At 39.5% G+C, this 25,800-nt stretch overlaps 1 protein-coding gene across 2 annotated transcripts in view; it reads right to left on the reverse strand.

The window, feature by feature from the left end:
* Positions 1 to 25,800, reverse strand: part of TUBGCP5 (tubulin gamma complex associated protein 5) — a 71,955-nt gene that overhangs the window by 43,774 nt on the left and 2,381 nt on the right. For both annotated transcript variants that reach the window (XM_045058970.1, XM_045058971.1), the window contains exons 2-6: positions 25,394 to 25,447; positions 25,175 to 25,283; positions 6,763 to 6,859; positions 6,265 to 6,344; positions 5,497 to 5,632 (exon numbers count right to left, since the gene is read on the reverse strand). In XM_045058970.1, coding sequence (XP_044914905.1) covers positions 5,497 to 5,632; positions 6,265 to 6,344; positions 6,763 to 6,859; positions 25,175 to 25,283; positions 25,394 to 25,447 — 476 coding nt within the window. The remainder of the gene's footprint in view (positions 1 to 5,496; positions 5,633 to 6,264; positions 6,345 to 6,762; positions 6,860 to 25,174; positions 25,284 to 25,393; positions 25,448 to 25,800) is intronic.

Genomic DNA, 25,800 nt, shown 5'->3' on the forward strand with positions numbered 1-25,800 from the left:
AGACGTGGTTGTTTTCTCTGGGTCCCTTACTTCCGAAGGACTGTGGCTTTGACCCGCTCCGCCCCTCTGTGGGAGGGTCTCACCGAGCGATGGCCGAATGAGCTATGGCCCGCTGGATCCTGCTATTGATGGTGACCCGAGACTGCAGCCAGCTGCCAGCCTGCCCCCCCAAAAAATCGCGAGACAGTGTAGCCTCAGTGTTTCAGGGACCATGGAAAGTCACAACACACATCTGACACTAGGCTTCACCCTCAACAACCTTGTCCCAGCACCAGTGAATGTGTCTGCCTTCTGGGGTCTGCTGGGACCAAGTGGCTTCAACAGTCTCTACCAAATGTCCTTCCAGCAGTCAAACCGCTTTCCCCGTGTGGCCCAAGAACCTCCCGGACCCCACTTTGTTCCTGGGGATTCACCTTTCCCACCAGAGCACTGTCAGGTATCAAGCTGTGGAGTTGCAGCCTTTGCGCTCCCCTTGTTTACAGTCCTAATGGAATTTAAACCCTCTCCTTTCTCCTTTCTCCCTTTTTAGTTTAGTCCCTGTGGCCATTTCCAATTTTCCACTTTCTCTCCAGCTGCTTTTGGGGAGGGGTGATTTTCCTGTATGCTCCCCCTCTCCCCAGTCTCTGTCCTCTCTCCACCCGCAAAAGGGGTTCCCTACCTTTCAGGGCTTCTTGCTCCTCAAGTTCAGCTCTTCGTGTTACATACCTGCTGTATTCTGTGGTTCAGGTTGTGCAGACTGTTGTGTTAATCTTCCAATTGGCTTTCTAGGTGTGTAGGATGATTTAGCGTTGGTCTGGCTGTTACTTTATGGACGCAAGACACACAAAAAGCTTCCATGCTGTTCTGCCATCTTGGCTCCTCTCCTATAATCAGTATTTTTAAACAGTTTCCCCAGATGGCTCCTTTTGCATAATAGTTTTGGAAATAACTATTTTCAAGACCACAAATATAAATTCTAAATTGTTCTGACTGTATGAACCTTTCCTGCCTCTCTCAAAGTTGTTCCATCTTTTAGGTTCTCTAAAGCATTACACTTTATTTATAGCAGTTATCACACTGAATCACAGTTTATCTGTTAACAATATAGTTTCCCACACTATACTGTGAGTTCTTCATATGAAGGAATAATATTTCTTGTTTTTTTTGTATTTTTAGTCTGACATATGATGAATAGCAAGAGCTCAATGAATTTAGTTAAATGCACATTTGAAACATCACAGTTCTAAAAAGAGCATGTGCCTTTCACTTGTGCCCATGATGAAAAACCTTATAATTCCCAATTCCAAATACTATAAAATTACCATCAATTAATCTGTCCAATATTCAGTTACAATTTGGGAGCTGGGGAAAATAGAATTTTTTAAAATTCTGGGAACACCTTTAAAACTTCAGCTTTCCTGGGGCGCCTCAGTGGCTCAGTCGGTTAAGCCTCTGACTTCAGCTCAGGTCATGATCTCCCCATCTGTGAGTTTGAGCCATAAGTTAGGCTCTGTGCTGACAGCTCGGAGCCTGGAGCCTGCTTCAGATTCTGTGTCTCCCTCTCTCTACCCTTCTCCCACTCATGCTCTCTCTCTCTCTCTCTCTCTCTCTCTCTCTCTCTGAAGAACATTAAAAAAACCCAAAACTTCATCTTTCCTAAACACTTTAGTCTCAAAAAAAAAAAAAAGAAAAAAAGAAAAAAAGAAAGAAAAACCCAATGGAGTCAACAAACTATTACAACTAATACATAAGTTCACCAAATGCTGGATATAAGAACAATTTACAAAAACCAACAGTGTTCCCATACACCAGTGATAAAACAAAAAAGACATCATTCACAGCAAAAATGATTAACACATGTAAAAATTAATACTGATAATCTTTATAAAGAGAATTCCCAAATCGTCGGACAAAAAATTAGAATTAATGTAGGTATTTTCAAAGTAAAGATATTAAATCTCTTCAAGCTAAAAATATAAATTCAATGCAATCCCAATAAAAATTCCAGCTGGATTTTTTTTTTTTGTAATTTTTTTAAATGGTTTTTATTTATTTTTGAAGGAAAGAGAGAGAGAGAGAGAGAATGTGCAGGGGAGGAGCAGAGAGAGAGGGAGACACAGAATTCAAAGCAGGCTCCAGCTCTGAGCTGTCAGCACAGAGCCCAACACAGGGCTCGAACTCATGAACTGTGAGATCATGACCTGAGCCAAAGTCAGACGCTTAACCGACTGAGCCACCCAGGTGCCCCTCCAGCTGGATTTTTAAAAAGAACTGCTACTGCTTCTAAAATGCTTATGGAAGGGGTGGCTGGGTGGCTTATAGTCTGATAAGCATCCGACTTCAGCTCAGGGTATGACCTCATGGCTTGTGGGTTTGAGCCCCACATCAGGTTGTGTGCTGATAGTTCAGAGCCTAGAACCTGTTTTGGATTCTGTGTCTCCCTCTCTCTCTGCTCTTCCTCCGATCACACACTGCACCTCTCTTTCTCTCTCTCAAAAATAAATAAACATAAAAAAAAAAAAGATAAAAAGCTCCTTCAGTCTTGCCCCCTCTGTGAAGTGGCCATTGATATCCGTCTTGTTTTCTTTCGGGTTTCATGTCTTTCCTTCCCAACCGACCCTTCAGAGTCCTTTGTATGTCTAGATACTAATTCCTAGATTTAACATTGCAGTTGTTGTCTAGTTAATGTTTTTCATGGGATACTTCAAACAGAATCTGATTCTTTTTTTCTATTTTGTTGTACTCAGACCTGTAAATTGTTCATAATGTGGTTAGCACTGGGCCCGACGTGGGGCTCACATCCATGAACTGTGAGATCATGATCTGAGCTGAAGTCGGATTCTTAACTGAGTCACCCAGGCGACCCAAGGATGTTTTTATCTTGATGAGGTCCCAATAGTTCATTTTTGCTTTTGTTTCCCTTGCCTCCAGAGACATGCCAAGTAAGAAGTTGCTGCGGCTGAAGTCAAAGAGGTTGTTGCCTGTTTTCTCTAGCAGAATTTGATGGCTTCCTGCCTTACATTTCGAGTTCATTTTTGTGTATGGTGCAAGAAAGTGGTCCAGGTTCATTCTTCTGCATGTCACTGTCCAGGCTTTCCAACCCCATTTGCTGAAGAGACTGTCTTTTTTTTTGCTACTGGATATTCTTTCCTGCTTTGTCAAACATTAGTTGGCCATACCTTTGTGAGTCCATTTCTGGGTTCTATATTCTGTTCCACTGGTCAGTGTGCCTGTTTTTGTGCCAGTAGCATACTGTCTTGATGATTACAGCTTTGTAATACAGCTTGTAGTCCAGAATTGTGATGCCTCCAGTTTTGTTTTTCTATTTCAACATTACTTTAGCTATTCAAGGTCTTTTCTGGTTCCATACAAATTTTAGAATTGTTCTAGCTTTTATCAAACTCAACACCCAAAAAACAAATAATCCATTTAAGAAATGGGCAAAACTTGAATAGACACTTTTCCAAAAAAGTCATCCACAAAGCTAACAGACACATGAAAAGATGCTCTACGTCACTCATCATCAGGGAAATACAAACCAAAACCACAATGACATATCACCTCACCCCTGTCAGAATGGCTAAAATTAACAACTCAGGAAACAAGAGATGTTGGCAAGGATGCACAGAAAGGGGATTTTTTTTTTTTTTTTTTTTTTTTTTTTGCATTGCTGTTGGGAATGTAAACTGGTGCAGCCACTCTGGAAAACAGTATGGAGTTTTCTCAAAAAATTAAAAATAGACCTACGTGGTAATTTGCACTACAAGGAATTTATCCAAAGGATACAAAAATGCTGATCTGAAGGGGCACATGTACCCCAATGTTTATAGCTGCACTACTGACAACAGCCAAATTAGGGAAAGAACCCAAATGTCCATTGACTGATGAATGGATACAGAAGATGTGTGTGTGTGTGTATGTGTGTGTGTGTGTGCACGCACACATGCGCACACACAATTACTCAGCAATCAAAAAGAATTAAATCTGCCATTTGCAACAACATGGATGGAACCAGAGTGTATTATGCTAAGCAAAAATAAGATAAAAACAGAGGGAGACAAACCATAAGACACTCTTAAAATACAAAGGACACACTGAGGGTTGCTGCAGGGGCAGCAGGTGGGGGGGGATGGGCTAAATGGGTAATGCACATTAGGGAGGGCACTTGAGATGCACACTGGCTGTTGTATGTAATTGATGGAACACTAAATTCTACTCCTGAAATTATTACTACAGTATATGTTAACTAACATGGATAAAACAAACAAACAAAAAAAAAAACTGAAGGAGCTGAGGAGCCACAAGTACTTATCCCAAGCAGTCAAATGCTAATGGAAACAAAAGTACCCCAAACCAGAGAGGTGGATCTTATCAAGCAGGGAGGAGACTGTGGGGGCCAGGTCCATAATGCACATGGCACTAGGTAGAGGGGGCAAAGGCAGCTCAAGACAGTCCACAGGGAAGTGATAATAGAAATGTGGTATTGCAAACTGCAGAAATCTATGTAGCAGTTAGGAGCGACAGAAGAGAAGTTCAAGAGTGACATGGACAGATTTAAATTAGAGATAAATGAAAAGAGGAATAGAACAAAGCTTTGCACATGGGATAATACCAGTACATAATTTCAAAACAGAATATACCAATCAACAGAATATGTTTTATAGGAACCCAACATATGCGATAACACAGGTATCAAATACATTAGAACAATGCCTACAACTGGGCTAGCAGAAAAAGGGAAAGGGAAGTGAGAATCAGAAATAGCAGAAGAGATGATATAAACCAAACTAAAAGTTCCTCCATGGACTAGGGATGATGATGTGCTCTGATAAAGGTCTAATACACAAGTTGAAAAGAAAAAATAAGCCAGAAAATCATTAGGGTGCCAAATCAGCTTTAACTTCTTTGTCCATGTGGCAAGGTTCAAGTACAGTGAACAGAGTCTGGTTACATATCCCAAGCTTCATGGTTAGTGAAAGGGTTAGTTTCACAGTTACATGACCACAAAAAAAAAAAATGTAACCAGGACTTTGTTTTCCTTACCTACAAAATGAGAAGTAATGAGAAGAAGTAATACAACTAGAGAAGTAATACAACTCTGAGGTTGCTTCCACTTCTTTCTAGATTCTACCAATTCATAGTTCCTCACTAAAACTCAAAAAGCAGACATTCCAATTTAAAATTAAATTGTATAGATCTTTTCTCCTTTTATTTAATTACTAACTAGCAAAGTCAACCCTTCTCTAATAAAAAAACAAACATTTAGGACTATCTAAGTTCTCAGAACTATAAAAAAGGAACAGAATTTCACTCTAAATCCCTTTTCAACATTAATTTTGTAGTGCCACTTCTTAGACACTATAGAAGAAAGATCTACTAATGGTTTAAAAACATTTATGAGGACGGCAGAGCTTACCAATATCTTAAATCACACAGAACTGATCCCCAAAGATTGCCTGTCCTTCCAGAGAATTCTTGTATGAGAAAATGATGCCAGCATCTGACAACACATGGTACCTTTCCAGCTGACACGAGGCCCCAATTTTCTGTTTTGATCTTGTTCTTCTAATGGTGTCCTGTCCACTTGAATCCCAGAGTCTTCTCTACTTAAGGGCTGTTGATCATCTTCGTCTTCACTTTCTTCAGACCAGTTCTGATTAAAAAGGGAAATACACCTACCCTTAGAGTGTGTAGTGACTAGAGCTGTCTAGATGATAAGATTAAGAAAATTTCAGAAGAAAAGCAAAACTAAACCAAATGACACTTTTTTCTAAATGTCTTGAAAGTTACTATTATAGCATGGAATTATTTTTGGTGGCAAAGCCCCCAAGAGTCACAGCTTCTTTTTTTTATTACATTTATTTATTTTTGAGAAACAGAGTGAGACAAAGTGTCAGCGGGGGAGGGGCAGAGAGAGAAGGAGACACAGAATCTGAAGCAGGCTCCAGGCTCTGAGCAAGCAGTCAGCACAGAGCCTGATGCGGGGCTCAAACCCAAGAACTGTGAGATAATGACTTGAGCCGAAGTTGGACGCTCAACCAACTGAGCCACCCAGGTGCCCCTAGAGTCACAGCTCCTTAAGGGATACTTACATTCATTCCATTCAACTTTCTAGTACTATTAATTCAGTGCAAAATCTTAATAAATCTTTAATAATAAACTACTCTAATTTAATGAAGAGTATTCCTGTTTTAGTTAAGTTGCTCTAGGGTGGAAGGAACCATAAAAATAATATATCACTTGGCATATATTTGTATTTACAATAGCTAAATTATTGCTACTTACTGGTGTGTCTACATTTGGACCAAGGGCAATTTCTTCACCTTCCATCAAGTATTTTCCCCAGTCAAAATCATCTTTCTTTTCTATAATGTAACAGAAGAAACTCATTAGTTTTATAAAAAATATGTGGGGGAAAAAACTCCCAAAGCTATAGGAAAAAAGTCTAACAAAACTCAAATAAAATACACTCAGAAAACAAAAGTTCAAAAATATCAAAATACTCAATAAATTGATATTCTAATACATTTTAAATTTTAACTTCATCTTCAAAAGTGATTTTTCTCTTTATATAATTGAAAGTAGTTTAACTGACAAAGTCAAAATTTATATTTTATTTATTTTTTTAATTTACATTTTAAATGAGGATTTGCAATTGCAATTGTATCCAAAGTAACAGAATATTTTAGTTTCATAGATTTTTACAACTTTTTATAAAATCTCAATGCCTGACAATAAAACCAATTTCACTTTTGTTATATATTAAAGCATTTGGTAACATACCCACTTCTTTATCTCTTGGTGTTTCCACATAATTGCTGTTTGAAGGAGAATCAGACAGACACAGAAGAAGTGACAGTATTGAATAATGCACATCTGTCTTTAAAACAAAAAATGAAGAATATAAATCACTGAGGTTGTAAAGAGCTTTCAAAACTAGTTTAAGAAAAGTTAACCCCATGTCAGTTGTGTCCCCAATATTGTTCCTAGTTGGAGAAAACATGAATTATATCTAAATAAATCCTAATCTCTATATCTTTTTTATAGTTCAAATGTGTACATAAAAAGAATCTGTCAAAAATGCATTACCTGAATGCTAACAAGGAATTGTCAGAAAAACCTAAACTGAGGGAAATGCTACTAAATAACTGGCCTGTGTTCTTCAAAAATGTCAGGGTCAAGATAAAGAAAGGCTGAGGAACTATTCTAGATCAAAGGATACTGATTAGTGAACCTGAGCAAGAGGTACACTGGATCTCCTTTACTTTCTTCAAATTTTAAGTTTTTTAAAAACAAATTATTTTTAAAAAAGTATTTAAAAAATTACCAAAAAATAAAAATACCCCCAAATATGTTAAAAGTCATAAACTGTGCTGGAAAGGAGAGAAAAGATGGGTTGAACTCAAGGAAGGTAAGTCTCTGATGTCTAAAGACCAGGTGAGCTCTTCCTATTGTATATTCTACATAAATCTTCCACAACTTAATGGGGTTACATCCAAATAAAGCCATTTTAAGTTGAAAAGACTGTAAGTTGAAAATGCATTTAATACATTCACCTAACCTACTGAACATCATAGATTGGCTATACCCCCCCCCCCTTTTTTTTCAAGTAATCTCTACACCCAACATGAAGCTTGAACTCAGGACCCCAAGATCAAGATCCCATGCTCTACTGACTGAGCCAGTTACATATCCCATGCCTACCCTATCTTAAACATGCTCAGAACACTTAATCATTTTACACAAAGCCTACTTAATAATAAAGTGCTGGGGTGCCTGGGTGGCTCAGTCGGTTGGGTGTCTGACTCTTGATCTTGGCTCAGGTCTTGATTTCGGAGTCATGAGTTCAGGCCCCTGCAGTGGGCTGCATGCTGGATGTGAAGCCTACTTAACATAATAAAGTGCTGAATATCTCATGTAATTTATTGAATACTGAACTGAAGGCAAAAACCAGAATGGTTGTATGGATACAACCCAACAAGTAAGTGTATGTAAGTGTACTGGTTGTTTACCCTCATGAGCACCTATCTGACTGGGAGCTGTGGCTCAATGCCATTGCCCAGCATCACCAGTATCCTACTGCACATCACTAACCTGGGAAAAGAAAAAGTTCAAAATCTGAATCTTTAAAATTTTTAAAGTTTATTTATTTATTTTGAGAGAGAGAGAGAGAGAGGAAGAGAGAGGCAGGGAAGGGCAGAGAGAGGGGGAGAGAGAGAGAGAATCCCAAGCAGCTTCCACACTGTCAGTGTAGAGCCTGATGTGGGGCCTGAACTCACAAACTGCAAGATCAAGACCAGAGCTGAAACCAAGAGTTGGATGCTTAACCAACTGAGCCACCCAGGTGCCCCTCAAAATATGAATTTCCACTGAATGCCAATTGCTTTTTTGTAAGTCAGGGACCATTTGTAGTACCTTATATATGTCTTCAGAGTGTTTATTATAATTAAATAACTTAAACTATCTGGGCAGTGATGATCATGTCTTGTTTATTCTGTGTTCCTACCACCTAGTTTGATGCCAGGGACACAGTAAACATTTGCTGAACTTTCCTAGGAATGCTTAGGCAATACGTCACTAATAAGACTGCAAAGAGCTGCCCTTTTTCTGATAATTTTTCACCTGCCTGGAAAGGCCTGAATTCCTTTACCGAGGAAAAGAATTTTTATTCCACAGAGAAAAGTGGTCTAAAATATAAATACTTGAAAAAGAAATACCTCTCACTATATAAATCTGTTACTTAGTAATAATTGTTAACATCAGATTTTTGTGTGTGTGTGTGCACCTGAATAAGGTGAAAGTTACCAGTGGCAGAGGAAAGAAGTGTATGCAGTAAAATGGTACACATCAAACCCCTGTGGATCTCCCTACTTTGCTAAGGATCGGAGCATTGACCTGTTGTGGTCAAAGGATGCACAAAAGCAGCTCTTGGTCATGGGAAGAGGACCTGAATGATGTCATTTCCCTATTCCTTGTTCATTTTCTGAGTAACATCTATAAAGGAACTTTCCCTGAGAGAACTCAATTAATTGAGTTTATCACTGAACAATAAATTAGCAATTAGCACTAATGGCCAAAACGTAGCCTATCAACCAGCTGTATACCATGCTTTGACCACAATTACTAATTGTAATAAAGAAAAAGAAGACTGCTAAGAGTGGGGACTCTGGCACTTACATTTAGAAGATATGAACTATTTTACTTAAAAATTTTTTTTAACGTTTACTTATTTTTGGGACAGAGAGAGACACAGCGTGAACAGGGGAGGGTCAGAGAGACAGGAAGACACAGAATCCGAAACAGGCTCCAGGCTCTGAGCTGTCAGCACAGAGCCCGGTGCAGGGCTTGAACTCATGGACCATGAGATCATGATCTGAGCCAAAGTCAGACGTTTAACCGACTGAGCCACCCAGGTGCCCCAATTTTACTGAAGTTTAAAAATATAAGTTAATTTGTTCTTTTATGCCATCTCTTTACATAAGAGATGAAGATAAAGAGTTGGAACTCTATCTACACATCAGCCACATGCCCCTAGTCTCTGTTTTCTGAAGCCATGCCCGGTCCCCGTTACTCTGTAGAAAGTCAATGAACACATTTACATGTATGATGAAAGAAGCAATCCAATGTGTTGTACATTATATCAGAGGTGGTCCTGAATCTCAAATTTAGGAATAACATATACTCTACTTTCACATTCTTTGAAACTCAAAGCTACAAAGAATTAAGAATTTATAGTTCCAGTGGGGTTTTAAAAGTAGGTCAAAGTCTTTGCTTATTGTTCCAACAATAACTAATTCCAAATTCTCTTTTGCCAAATATCATTAAGAGCCTAGAGGATGGTAAACTGCCATTTACTGAGTAACTCCCATGAATACTATGTATCTCTATTTATAAGAGATAGTGAAGTTAGAGATTCACTTCTGGCATGATTGGAGGCACATGGTCTTCAAATCCTCTCCTCTAAAAGTAACTAAAAGCTAGACAAAATTGCCAGACAACCATTTCAGTGCTCTCAATGGACTATGGGCATACAAATGCTGAGAGGAATTAATCCCTGAAAATGATCTCAGGGAAGAACTATGTGAGTTTGTGGCATATTTGCTATTTCACTCCTTCTAGTTCTATCACAGTTGTAGTTTAACCAGGATAGACAGGAAGTGAAAACCAGCAGCTTTGCTGTTGTTGATGGAAAAGTCTAACTGGAATCAAAGAGCTGTCAGCTAAAGTGCTAAATGCAGTAGCAAGTGAAGTGGGGAGTCAGTGGTTGTAGGCCTCTGTGGGGCGAGTAGCCAACCAGCAGAACAGTTGAGGGTTTATTAGGGAAATCCTGAGGCAAGACAGACAAAGGGGCATGTTAAGCTCTTCATGTCTTGGGTTGACTACAGGTTGTGCTGTACATAGCAGAGACTGGAGTGGACCCAAACCACCTATACATTCTTGGCTGATGGAGCATGAATTCATGCAACGAGATGAGAGACAACTAACACAAAATATAAGCCAGGCCTTAAGTATGAGTGTACTTCTCAGACCACACACAAATAAATCAGACTAACACCCAAAGATCATTTAATATAACACATCATATGTTATGAACTAAAAGTCTGTCCCCCTCAAATTCGTATGTTGAAACTCTAACCCCTGGTGTGATGATATTTGCAGATGGGGCTTTCGGGAGGTAATTAGTTCATAAGAAGACCTGGTCTAATGGGATAAGAAGAGATGTCAGAGAGCTCTCTCTGCCATGTGAGGACACAGGGAGAAGGTGGCCATCTATGAGCCAGGAAGAGAGTCATAATGAGCAAATCAATCAGTCAGCACCTTATTCTTAGTCCTCCCAGACTCCAGAACCATGAGAAAATTTTTTTTTTTTTGTTTTTTAAGCCACCCAGTCTGTGGCATTTTGTTATGGCAGACTGAGCTAAGACCTCATGTTAATATAACACAAAGCCAAAAACATAAGATTATCTGAAAGGTGCAGAAAGAAATTTGACAATATCCAAAGCTTAATCATGATAAAAACTCTCAACAGACTAAGAATAAAAAAGAACATCTCTGAAATGATAAAGGGTATCTGTGAAAAACCTACAATTAACATCATAATTAAGGGTTAAAACTGAAGCTTTTCCTCTAAGACTGGGAACAAGGCAAAGATATCCATTCTATTTATCACTGTATTGGAGCTTCCAGCCAGTGCAAAAAGCCAAAAAACAATTCACATTGGAAAGGAAGAAGTTAAACTGTTTTTGGAGATGACATGACCCTAACATAGAAAATACTAAGGAATCCAGACGACAATTACTGGAATAAATGAGTTTAGCAAGTCTAAATACAAAAAAAAATATAAAAGTGAATTAACATTTTAATATGCTAACACTAAGCAAACTGCAAATGAAATTAAGAAGACAATTCCATTCATAACACCATCAAATAGAAGAAAATATTTGGAATAAATGTAAAAGAAATGAAGGATTTGTACATGGAAAAAAACTGCTGAGAAAAATGAAAGATGATATGAATAAATGGAGAGTTCATGTTCATGGATTAGAAGACTTAGTATTGATAAGACCATGTAGTAGTTTCTAAAGGCTGCCATAACAAAATACCACAAACTGCATGGCTTGAAACAAACAGAATTTATTTTCTCTCAGTTCTGGGAGCTAGAAGTCTAAAATAAAGCTGTCAGCAAAGCCACGCTCAATCTGAATGCTTGAGGGAAGAATTTTTCCCTGGATAGAACTTGGACTATCTTTTCTGGGGATGTAATTCAACCAATGATGGCACTACTTCCCAAAATGATCTACTGATTCAATGCAATCCCTGCCAAAATCCTAGAAGGTTTTCTGTAGAAATTTATCTGGTCCTGAAATGTGCATGGAAATTCAAAGGGTCTAGAATATACAAAACAGTTTTGAAAAAGAAAAAAATTGTAGTACTTATATTACCTGAGGCTGAAACTCCTATAAAGCTACGGTAATAAACACATTATGGTATTTGTGTAAGGATAGGCATATAAATTAATGAAACAATTCAGAGTCTAGAAATAAATCCTTACATTTATGTTCAATTTGTTTTTGACAAAGTTGCCAAGACAATTCAATAGGTAAAGAATAGTCTTTTCAACAAATGGTGAAGGGACAATTGAATATCTGAAGGTAAAAAAAAAAAACAAAAAACTTTAACTTAGATCCTTTCCTCACAATATATACAACAATTAACTCATAAGGGATTATAAATCGAAATACAAGTGCTTAAACTGCTAGAAGAAAACAGAGGAGAAAAGCCTTTAGCTTTGGGTTAGGCAAAGAGTTCTTAGACATGACACCAAAAGCACAAGTTATAAAAGAAAAAAATACACAAAATGAACTTCATTAAAACGAAAAACTTTTTAAATTTTTTTTTTCAACGTTTATTTATTTTTGGGACAGAGAGAGACAGAGCATGAATGGGGGAGGGGCAGAGAGAGAGGGAGACACAGAATCGGAAACAGGCTCCAGGCTCTGAGCCATCAGCCTGACGCGGGGCTCAAACTCCCGGACCGCGAGATCGTGACCTGGCTGAAGTCGGACGCTTAACCGACTGTGCCACCCAGGCGCCCCGAAAAAACTTTTTAAACTTCAAAAAAAACCACCAAAAAAACGACAAGACAAGCTAGGAACTAGAATATTTGTAAACCATTTTTCTGATGAAGAACTTGTGTAGGAAAGAAACAATGATGACTCAGTAAGAAGACAATCATTTAAAAATGGAAAAAAACTTTAACAGACATTACAGAAGACATAAAAATGCTCAACCTTGAGAAGCGGCAAGATGGCGGCTTAGGAGGACGCTGGGCTCACCGCGCGTCCTGCTGATCACTTAGATTCCACCTACACCTGCCTAAATAACCCAGAAAACCGCCAGAGGATTAGCAGAACGGAGTCGCTGGAGCCAAACACAGACGAGAGGCCCACGGAAGAGGGTAGGAAGGGCGGCGAGGCGGTGCATGCTCCACGGACTGGCGGGAGGGAGCCGGGGTGGAGGGGCGGCTCGCCGACCAAGCAGAGCCCCCGAGTCTGGCTTGCAAAAGCGGAGGGGCCTGACGGACTGTGTTCCCACAACAAGCGCGACTTAGCGTCTGGGAGGTCATAAGTTAACAGCTCTGCTCAGAAAGCGGGAAGGCTAGAGGACAAAGGGAGGGAGAGCTGCTGAGCCCCCTGACAACAGAGCTCAGTTTGGTGGGGAACAAAGGCGCTCACCAGCGCCATCTCCCCTGCCCATCCCCCAGCCAAAATCCCAAAGAGAACCAGTTCCTGCCAGGGAACTTGCTTGCTCCGCGCAAACACCCAACTCTGTGCTTCTACGGAGGCAAACCTCCCGCAGCGGATCTTACTCCCTCCCGCTGCCACAGAGCCCCTCCTGAAGTGGATCACCTAAGGAGAAGCGAGCTAAGCCTGCCCCTCCTGCCCCAGTGCACCTTGCCTACCCACCCCAGCTAATACGCCAGATCCCCAGCATCACAAGCCTGGCAGTGTGCAAGAAGCCCAGACGGGCCACACCACCCCACAGTGAATCCCACCCCTAGGAGAGGGGAAGAGAAGGCACACACCAGTCTGACTGTGGCCCCAGTGGTGGGCTGGGGGCAGACATCAGGTCTGACGGCGGCCCCGCCCACCGACTCCAGTTATACACCACAGCACAGGGGAAGGGCCCTGCAGGTCCTCACCACGCCAGGGACTATCCAAAATGACCAAGCGGAAGAATTCCCCTCAGAAGAATCTCCAGGAAATAACAACAGCTAATGAGCTGATCAAAAAGGATTTAAATAATATAACAGAAAGTGAATTTAGAATAATAGTCATAAAATTAATCGCTGGGCTTGAAAACAGTATACAGGACAGCAGAGAATCTCTTGCTACAGAGATCAAGGGACTAAGGAACAGTCATGAGGAGCTGAAAAACGCTTTAAACGAAATGCATAACAAAATGGAAACCACCACAGCTCGGCTTGAAGAGGCAGAGGAGAGAATAGGTGAACTAGAAGATTAAGTTATGGAAAAAGAGGAAGCTGAGAAAAAGAGAGATAAAAAAATCCAGGAGTATGAGGGGAAAATTAGAGAACTAAGTGATACACTAAAAAGAAATAATATACGCATAATTGGTATCCCAGAGGAGGAAGAGAGAGGGAAAGGTGCTGAAGGGGTACTTGAAGAAATCATAGCTGAGAACTTCCCTGAACTGGGGAAGGAAAAAGGCATTGAAATCCAAGAGGCACAGAGAACTCCCTTCAGATGTAACTTGAATCGATCTTCTGCACGACATATCATAGTCAAACTGGCAAAATACAAGGATAAAGAGAAAATTCTGAAAGCAGCAAGGGGTAAACGTGCCATCACATATAAAGGGAGACCTATAAGACTCGTGACTGATCTCTCTTTTGAAACTTGGCAGGCCAGAAAGAATTGGCACGAGATTTTCAGGGTGCTAGACAGAAAAAAATATGCAGCCGAGAATCCTTTATCCAGCAAGTCTGTCATTTAGAATAGAAGGAGAGATAAAGGTCTTCCCAAACAAACAAAAACTGAAGGAATTTGTCACCACTAAACAAGCCCTACAAGAGATCCTAAGGGGAACCCTGTGAGACAAAGTCCCAGAGACATCACTACAAGCATAAAACATACAGACATCACAATGACTCTAAACCCGTATCTTTCTATAATAACACTGAATGTAAATGGACTAAATGCACCAACCAAAAGACATAGGGTATCAGAATGGATAAAAAAACAAGACCCATCTATTTGCTGTCTACAAGAGACTCATTTTAGATCTGAGGACACCTTTAGATTGAGAGTGAGGGGATGGAGAACTATTTATCATGCGACTGGAAGCCAAAAGAAAGCTGGAGTAGCCATACTTATATCAGACAAACTAGACTTTAAATTAAAGGCTGTAACAAGAGATGAAGAAGGACATTATATAATAGTTACAGGGTCTATCCATCAGGAAGAGCTAACAATTATAAATGTCTATGCGCTGAATACCGGACCCCCCAAATATGTAAAACAATTACTCATAAACATAAGCAACCTTATTGATAAGAATGTGGTAATTGCAGGGGACTTTAACACCCCACTCACAGAAATGGACAGATCATCTAGACACACGGTCAATAAAGAAACAAGGGCCCTGAATGAGACATTGGATCAGATGGACTTGACAGATATATTTAGAACTCTGCATCCCAAAGCAACAGAATATACTTTCTTCTCGAGTGCACATGGAACATTCTCCAAGATAGATCATATACTGGGTCACAAAACAGCCCTTCATAAGTTTACAAGAATTGAAATTATACCATGCATACTTTCAGACCACAATGCTATGAAGCTTGAAATCAACCACAGAAAAAAGTCTGGAAAACCTCCAAAGGCATGGAGGTTAAAGAACACCCTACTAACGAATGAGTGGGTCATCCAGGCAATTAGAGAAGAAATTAAAATATATATGGAAACAAACGAAAATGAAAATACAACAATCCAAACGCTTTGGGACACAGCGAAGGCAGTCCTGAGAGGAAAATACATTGCAATCCAGGCCTATCTCAAGAAACAAGAAAAATCCCGAATACAAAATCTAACAGCACACCTAAAGGAACTAGAAGCAGAACAGCAAAGACACCCCAAACCTAGCAGGAGAAGAGAAATAATAAAGATCAGAGCAGAAATAAACAATATAGAATCTAAAAAAACTGTAGAGCAGATCAACGAAACCAAGAGTTGGTTTTTTGAAAAAATAAACAAAGTTGACAAACCTCTAGCCAGGCTTCTCAAAAAGAAAAGGGAGATGACCCAAATAGATAAAATCATGAATGAAAATGGAATTATTACAACCAATCCCTCAGAGATACAAACAATGATCAGGGAATACTATGAAAAATTATATGCCAACAAATTGGACAACCTGGAAGAAATGGACAAATTCCTGAACACCCACACGCTTCCAAAACTCAATCAGGAGGAAATAGAAAGCTTGAACAGACCCATAACCAGCGAAGAAATTGAATCGGTTATTAAAAATCTCCCAACAAATAAGAGTCCAGGACCCGATGGCTTCCCAGGGGAGTTCTACCAGACGTTTAAAGCAGAGATAATACCTATCCTTCTCAAGCTATTCCAAGAAATAGAAAGGGAAGGAAAACTTCCAGACTCATTCTATGAAGCCAGTATTACTTTGATTCCTAAACCAGACAGAGACCCAGTAAAAAAAGAGAACTACAGGCCAATATCCCTGATGAATATGGATGCAAAAATTCTCAATAAGATACTAGCAAATCGAATTCAACGGCATATAAAAAGAATGATTCACCATGATCAAGTGGGATTCATTCCTGGGCTGCAGGGCTGGTTCAACATTCGCAAATCAATCAACGTGATACATCACATTAACAAAAAAAATGAGAAGAACCATATGATCCTGTCAATCAATGCAGAAAAGGCCTTTGACAAAATCCAGCACCCATTCTTAATAAAAACCCTTGAGAAAGTCAGGATAGAAGGAACATACTTAAAGATCATAAAAGCCATTTATGAAAAGCCCACAGCTAACATCATCCTCAATGGGGAAAAACTGAGAGCTTTTTCCCTGAGATCAGGAACACGACAAGGATGCCCACTCTCACCGCTGCTGTTTAACATAGTACTGGAAGTGCTAGCATCAGCAATCAGACAACAAAAGGAAATCAAAGGCATCAAAATTGGCAAAGATGAAGTCAAGCTTTTGCTTTTTGCAGATGACATGATATTATACATGGAAAATCCGAAAGACTCCACCAAAAGTCTGCTAAAACTGATACAGGAATTCAGCAAAGTGGCAGGATACAAAATCAATGTACAGAAATCAGTTGCATTCTTATACACTAACAGTGAAGCAACAGAAAGACAAATAAAGAAACTGATCCCATTCACAATTGCACCAAGAAGCGTAAAATACCTAGGAATAAATCTAACCAAAGATGTAAAGGATCTGTATGCTAAAAACTATAGAAAGCTTATGAAGGAAATTGAAGAAGATTTAAAGAAATGGAAAGACATTCCCTGCTCATGGATTGGAAGAATAAATATTGTCAAAATGTCAATACTACCCAAAGCTATCTACACATTCAATGCAATCCCAATCAACATTGCACCAGCATTCTTCTCGAAACTAGAACAAGCAATCCTAAAATTCATATGGAACCACAAAAGGCCCCGAATAGCCAAAGGAATTTTGAAGAAGAAGACCAAAGCAGGAGGCATCACAATCCCAGACTTTAGCCTCTACTACAAAGCTGTCATCATCAAGACAGCATGGTATTGGCACAAAAACAGACACATAGACCAATGGAATAGAATAGAAACCCCAGAACTAGACCCACAAACGTATGGCCAACTCATCTTTGACAAAGCAGGAAAGAACATCCAATGGAAAAAAGACAGCCTCTTTAACAAATGGTGCTGGGAGAACTGGACAGCAACATGCAGAAGGTTGAAACTAGACCCTTTCTCACACCATTCACAAAAATAAACTCAAAATGGATAAAGGACCTGAATGTGAGACAGGAAACCATCAAAACCTTAGAGGAGAAAGCAGGAAAAGACCTCTCTGACCTCAGCCGTAGCAATCTCTTACTCGACACATCCCCAAAGGCAAGGGAATTAAAAGCAAAAGTGAATTACTGGGACCTTATGAAGATAAAAAGCTTCTGCACAGCAAAGGAAACAACCAACAAAACTAAAAGGCAACCAACGGAATGGGAAAAGATATTTGCAAATGACATATCGGACAAAGGGCTAGTATCCAAAATCTATAAAGAGCTCACCAAACTCCACACCCGAAAAACAAATAACCCAGTGAAGAAATGGGCAGAAAACATGAATAGACACTTCTCTAAAGAAGACATCCGGATGGCCAACAGGCACATGAAAAGATGTCCAGCGTCGCTCCTTATCAGGGAAATACAAATCAAAACCACACTCAGGTATCACCTCACGCCAGTCAGAGTGGCCAAAATGAACAAATCAGGAGACTATAGATGCTGGAGAGGATGTGGAGAAACAGGAACCCTCTTGCACTGTTGGTGGGAATGCAAATTGGTGCAGCCGCTCTGGAAAGCAGTGTGGAGGTTCCTCAGAAAATTAAAAATAGACCTACCCTATGACCCAGCAATAGCACTGCTAGGAATTTATCCAAGGGATACAGGAGTACTGATGCATAGGGCCACTTGTACCCCAATGTTCATAGCAGCACTCTCAACAATAGCCAAATTATGGAAAGAGCCTAAATGTCCATCAACTGATGAATGGATAAAGAAATTGTGGTTTATATACACAATGGAATATTACGTGGCAATGAGAAAAAATGAAATATGGCCTTTTGTAGCAACATGGATGGAACTGGATAGTGTGATGCTAAGTGAAATAAGCCATACAGAGAAAGACAGATACCATATGGTTTCACTCTTATGTGGACCCTGAGAAACTTAACAGGAACCCATGGGGGAGGGGAAGGAAAAAAAAAAAAAAACAGGTTAGAGTGGGAGAGAGCCAAAGCATAAGAGACTCTTAAAAACTGAGAACAAACTGAGGGTTGATGGGGGGTGGGAGGGAGGAGAGGGTGGGTGATGGGTATTGAGGAGGGCACCTTTTGGGATGAGCACTGGGTGTTGTATGGAAACCAATTTGTCAATAAATTTCATATAAAAAAATATAAAAAAAAATGCTCAACCTTTAGTCATTAGGGAAATGTAAATCAAAACCATAACAGTGTATTACTACATATTTTGTATGATGTCTATACTATAAAAGATAGATAAAAACAAGTGTTGGCAAGAATGTGGAGAAACTGGAACCCTTATACATTGCTTGGGGAAATATAAATGATATAGCCACTTTGGGAAATAATTTGGTTAAACCTAAGCTTACCATATAACCCAGGAATTCTACTCCTAGAAATGTGTCCAAAAAGAGTGAAGACTTATGTTCACACACAGCTTCTATAAGAATGTTCATAGCAGTTCACTATTCATGCTAACCAAAAACTGGCAACAATCCAAAGTCATCCACTGGTGCATAAGTAAAATGTGGCTTATCCATATAATGAATACTATTTAGCAATTAAAATAGAAGATGAACACATGCTACAACATGGATGAAACTTCAAAACATCATGAAAGAAGCACACAAAAATTATATACTTTGTGAACTCATTTATATGAAATATCCAAGAAAGGCAATTTTATAAATAGAGCAAACAGATTAGCAGCTGCCTGGAGTTGGAGTGGGAGCAGGCACTGACTGCAAATGGGCTTGAGGGAAACTTTTGGAGTAATGGAAATGTTCTAAAACTGGATTGTAGTTGCACAACTACATATTTACTAAAACTGGTGAAATGTATATCCACAGTAGATAGATTTTATGGTATGTTGTTATATACTGAAAAAAAACTAAAAAACTAAAACTAAAAAAAAAAGTATGAAGTTCGGAAATTAAGATGGTGGAGAAGTAAATCGACCCTGGGCTTTCCTAGTCCCTCAAACACAGCTGTACTGAGATCAGATCATTTTCTGAAACACCTAGGAAATTAATCTGTGGAGTGGCAAAACGATCTCCATTGTTGGAGGGAGACAGCGAGGCAGGTGCAAGGTACATGAAGTGAACTGGGTGAGACAAAAACAGTGGTACCATGGAGGGGAGGGAACCCTTTCTGTGGAGAGACAAAAGGGCAAGAAAAAGAGAGGGGATGAGAGAGTGTGGCACTCATTTGCACAGGAGAAAAGCCTCTCTGGACCATGGGCCGGGGAATAAGAAGTACTGAGTGTAGCAGGTTTTTTTGCAAACTGTGTTTGGAGCTTAAACTCTGAGGTTTTGGAAGTGTGCAACTTACTCCAGAGTGGAGCTGTGGCATGAGCTACTGGGGAGAAGGAGGACACTGGTGCTGGAGTGCATAGCGTAGTGTAGGGATCTCAGGGGCATACTGATAGAGAACATTCTCCTTCTTAGAGTACTTTTGGAAGAGGGTACATTGCCTCCCCAAGGACAAAAGACCCTGCAGGTGCCAGCAAAAGGTCTTTAATCAGCAGGGGACAGAGATGCACCCAGAGAGAATAACCTTTGCTGCTTTTAGTGGTGCTACACCATAGATTCCACACACTGTGCAGGCCTGGGACTGTTTTTCAGAGACAAAAGAGTTTAGACAGAGTAGAGGGGCACTACTCCAGGGAGGGCATGGGTCAGCATGGTTGCATGTCCTTTAAGACTTCAAGTTTTGAATCCCAGCTGCATAAGTTTGAACTCCCGAAGAAAAGATGCAGGAGAGTTGTGGTATAGGGCAAGCTGACTGCCCTCACTCACTGTTCTGTGAGGGTTGCCTGACCAGTGTGGGGTGTGCAATTCTCTGTCCAGTGATGAAGGATTGGGGTAGTGCCATTTTCCCCACATACCAACACAGTATGACTTTGGAGAGCAACACAGCAGCCTCCAGTGGAGGCGGGCCATACCTACAACAAACCTCGCCCCCCCTGTGCCTGGCAACTGCTTATTTACTCAGGCAAGACTAACTCTGAACCAAGGCAGTGGCTCAGGCTCTCCTCTAGAAGAACAGCACAGCCAGGACCCTGCATGCACCAAGTATACTGAAAACTGAATGCTTCAAAATGACAACTGCAGTTCCGGTGGAAACAGGGCCAGGCTTAATATTTTTCTTTCTTCTTTTTTTGTTTTGGAATCAAGGTCATAGTTTTTTATTTATTTTTTTCATTTCCTTTTCTCTCTCTTTTTTCTTTTCAACATTACTTTGGCTATTTGGGGTCTTTTGTGGTTCCATACAAATTTTAGAATTGTTTTTCTAGCTCTGTGAAGAATGCTGGTATTGTTTTGACAGGAATTGCATTGAATGGTGTTGGGCAGTATAGACATTTTAACAATACAGTATGTGTTCTTCCAATACATGGGCATTAAATGTTTTTTCATTTCTTTGAGTCTTCTTCAGTTTCTTTCAGAAGTGTTCTACAGATTTCATATAGATCTTTCACCTCTTTGGTTAGGTTTATTCCTAGGTATCTTATGGGTTTTGGTGCAATTGTAAATGGGTAACTTATAAATGGGATACATAAAAAATAAATGCAAAATGGATTAAAGACCTAAATGTAAGACAGGAAACCACCAAAATCCTACAGGAGAAACAGGCAGCAAACTCTGTGCCCTCAGCTATGGCAACTTACTAGACAGGTCTCTGTAGGCAAGGGAAACAAGCAAAAATGAACTATTGGAATCTTACGAAGATAAAAAGCTTCTGCACAGTGAAGCTATCAACAAAGCTGAAAGGCAACTGACGGGAAGGGAGAAGATATTTGCAAATGACATACTGGATAAAGGGTTAATATCCAAAGTCTAAAGGAACTTATCAAACTCAGTATCCAAAAAACAATCCTGTGAAGAAATGGGCAGAAGACATGAATAAACACTTCCAAAGAAGACATCCAGATGACTAACAGACACATGAAAAGATGCCTAGCATCACTCATCATAGGGAAATACAAATCAAAACCACAATGAAAAGCCACATATCAAAAAAAATCACAAATCAAAACCTCACACCTGTCAGAATGGCTAAAATTAACAACACACACAACAGATGTTGGTGAGGATGTGGAGAAAGGGGAACGCTTTTGCACTGCTGGTAGGAATGCAAACTAGTGCAGCCACTCTGGAAAACAGTATGGAAGTGCCTCAAACAATTACACATAGAACTTCCATACAGCCCAGCAATTACACTACTAGGTATTTATTAAAAGGATACAAAAATGCTGACTCAAAGGGGCACATGCACCCCAATGTTTATAGCATTGCTATCTACAATAGCCAAATTATGGAAAAAGCCCAAATATCCATCAACAGATAATACAGATGATGTGGTATATATATATATACAATGGAATTATTACTCAGCGTTCAAAAAGAATGAAATCTTGTCAACTGCAACAACATGGATGGAACTAGAAGAGGGTATTATGCTAAGTGAAATAAGTCAGAGAAAGACAGATAAATGATTTCACTCATATGTGGAATTTAAAAAACAAAACAGATGAGCACAGGGGAAGGGAAGCATAAATAAGATAAAAACAGAAAGGGAGGCAAACCATAAGAGACTCTTAATTACAGACTCAAGAGTCTACAACATTGCTACACTATAACAGTGTGTGGAAGATGCCACAGCAAGGGGGAAAATGGCAACCAATTCTGGATGTAGGTGGCACAAGAGTCGAGGACAGACAGGGAGAGGATAGGATTGTACAGATTTCTTTCTTCCACACATATTTATTGTCTACACTGTTCCAGGTGACTGAGAATAAATCAGATACAAAACCCTAAACTTGTAAAACTCACATGTGAAAGGGGGAAATATGAAAGAAACAATAACGAACGTAATAACATACTGCAATACATAGTATCAATAGAGACAACACTTGGATTTAATATTAAAGGATGAAATTTCTCAGGCAGGAGAGAAGGGGAAGGGCAGTTCAAGTACAGGACATAGGACGTGCCACAGCAAAGCAAAGGGAATGTGGTCCCCCTGTGCTCAAGGAATGTACAGAAAAATCACAGGATATGACAATGAAAAGGTCAAAGCAGGAATCAGAAGTGACACTCACTGTTTTATTTAATTATTTTGTACAACACAAGTTTTCACAGGTTCAAATGAGACTGAGATTAAGGCATTTGTCTTGCCAAAATGAGTATAGTAATAGTACCTACTGAACATGGTCTTTATGGAACTAACAGGGCCTGGCATGCAGTAAGTGCTGTAATAATGCTTGCCATTATTTTTTTTATTAGTACTATGCTGTCATAAGGTCTAAATTATTAAATTCTATAGTCTAACCAGAAAGTTGTATAAATAAATAGAGAAAAGATTTGCCGCCTCCTCTTTCAAAATGGTCCTTGCAGAAATAATACACACGAGTGTATTCCACACAATACCCACAAGTGTTCCTTTTTTTGTTTTGTTTTTGTTTTTTGGAATTGCTCCTTTTTTATTTTCAGAGGATTTAATTCATTGACATCTATTTGGAAAATTATGCCAATTATTTAAAAAATATTTTCTTTTTTTTTTAATTTTATTTTTTAAAATTTACATCCAAATTAGTTAGCATATAGTGCAACAATGATTTCAGGAGTAGATTCCTTAGTGCCCCTTACCCATTTAGCCCATCCCTCCTCCCACAACCCCTCCAGTAACCCTCAGTTTGTTCTCCATACTTATGAGCCTTTTCTGTTTTGTCCCCCTCCCTGTTTTTATATTATTTTTGTTTCCCGTCCCTTATGTTCATCTGTTTTGTCTCTTAAAGTCCTCATATGAGTGAAGTCATATGATTTTTGTCTTTCTCTGGTTGGCTAATTTCAATGAGCATAATACCCTCCAGTTCAATCCATGTAGTTGCAAATGGCAAGATTTCATTCTTTTTGATTGCTGAGTAATACTCCATTGTATATATATACCACTTCTTTATCCATTCATCCATTGATGGGCATTTGGGCTCTTTCCATACTTTGGCTATTGTTGATAGTGCTGCTATAAACATGGGGGTGCATGTGTCCCTTTGAAACAGCACACCTGTATCCCATGGATAAATGCCTAGTAGTGCAACTGCTGGGTTGCAGGGTAGTTATATGTTTAGTTTTTTGAGGAACCTCCATACTGTTTTCCAGAGTGGCTGCACCAGCTTGCATTCCCACCAACAACACAAAAGAGATCCTCTTTCTCTGCATCCTTGCCAACATCTGTTGTTGCCTGAGTTGTTAATGTTAGCCATTCTGACAGGTGTAAGGTGGTATCTCATTGTGGTTTTGATTTGTATTTCCCTACACACAAGTGTTCCTAACTCTCAGGGCATGGATTCAGAGCACTGCAGCAATTTTTTCCAGAAACCGATAGTTTCAAAAATTTATCCTTAAACCGATAGTTTCAAAAATTTATCCTTAAACCGATAGTTTCAAAAATTTTTTAAAGCTCTCTTCCTTACAAAGAAGAAAGCTCTCTTCCTTACCACTTCCCACAGTGTAGACAAAGGTAAAACCTAACAATTACAGAATATCTCACAGAAATTATTGTGAAGATGAGTTAATGTATGTGCATAATAAAGGGTTTACTCAGGAAGCCTGAGTTGCCCAAACTCTGAATATCTCAAAGGTCTCAGGACAACTCGCCCTTGACTAGTTCCTGAGAGCATGAGTGGGACAGAAAGAGAGGGAGACACAGAATCTGAAACAGGCTCCAGGGTCTGAGCTGTCAGCACAGAGCCTGATGTGGGGCTCGAACTCATGAGCTGTGAGATCATGACCTGAGCCGAAGATGGATGCTCAACTGTCTGAGCCACCCGGGGCGCCCCTGTGAATGTATTTTCTTATGCTTGAGGTCCTTGGTTTGAAGTCTGGGGGAGGCTGGAGACTGAGGAACTAAGGTCAGCCACATGTGCATTGCACATCCACGTGACTGACCCCCAACAAAAATGCTAGACACCAAGGCTCAGATGGGCTTCCTTCGTTTTGCAACACTTTGCATGTGCTGTCATACATTATCACTGGGAGAATTAAGTGCATCCTCATACAACTCTTATGGGAAGGCATACCTAGAAGCTTATTCTTGGTTTCTTCTGGACTTTATCCTATGTATCTTTTTTCTTTGCTCAGTTTAAATCTGTATTCTCTTACTGTAATAAACTGTTACCAGTGAGGATAACAGCGTTTTTAAAGTTTTGTGAATCCTTCCAGTGAATCACCAAGTCTAAGGGTGATCTTAGGAACCCACAATTGAATGTGAATGTGCTGAGGACAGCACCTGGCATCTAGTAGGCATTACATAGGTAGTTATTATTACCAAGTGCTGAAAAGCCATTTAAAATTTTAAGACAGCCAGACAGTGTTATTATTTGTGCCAATCTCTGATCTCAATCTCCACAGTAGGTTGGGCTAAGAAGATGATTACACAAGAACATGCTTTTTCCTGGATCACAAGCCTGATGCACACTGGGTTTGATGACAATGCTTAAGTCAATTTCCAGAAGACTCTGCCCCAATCATAATTGTAAAATAAATGTTTAAATAGTAACAGAAACAAGTTGATGATAACAGATTAGAAATGGTAAAATATAAAAGAGATCTCACAATATAATGCATACCTTTATTTCCTTTATGCTCAGAAGAGATGCATTTAGAAATTCCTCAGTTAATCTCTTCCAACTAGCAGCTTTGCTGAGATCAGAATGAATGATGAATTTTTCATAAATTCTAAAATATATTTAAAAATAAACTGATAGTTATAAACTTACATTAATAGAAAGATTTATAAGAAAATGCATATATTTTTTAATATGTACATATATATGAAACTAACTTACCCTTCTATTGTTTTTTCTACTTTGTGGCTGTTAACATCCAAGAAATGATGAAATCTAAAAGAGAAAATGTAATTTTTAGGTGAACCTTGTCATATAGCTAAGTAGACCAGTCTCAGAGCCCTCTATATCCCCACAGTCACCCTATATTCGGCAATATATTTTCAGGAGTGCACCTCTCTCCCTGTATCACCTCTACCATCCAGGCAAACAGCCACTGCATCTCAGAAACTCCTCAAGCACAGGTCATCCTTAGCCTCCTTTGTCCTCTGATTCCTTCATCTTCCCATAATGCCTTGTATCTAAGTCAGTATAGCACATTCTATAGCAGGGGTTCCTAATCTTTTATGCCATAGTGAAGCCCAGTGAAGCTTAGGCTTTATGAATTTATGAAACATTACTTCTCAAAG

Source organism: Felis catus, chromosome B3 (assembly GCF_018350175.1).
Source record: "Felis catus isolate Fca126 chromosome B3, F.catus_Fca126_mat1.0, whole genome shotgun sequence".
Taxonomy (NCBI): domain Eukaryota; kingdom Metazoa; phylum Chordata; class Mammalia; order Carnivora; family Felidae; genus Felis; species Felis catus.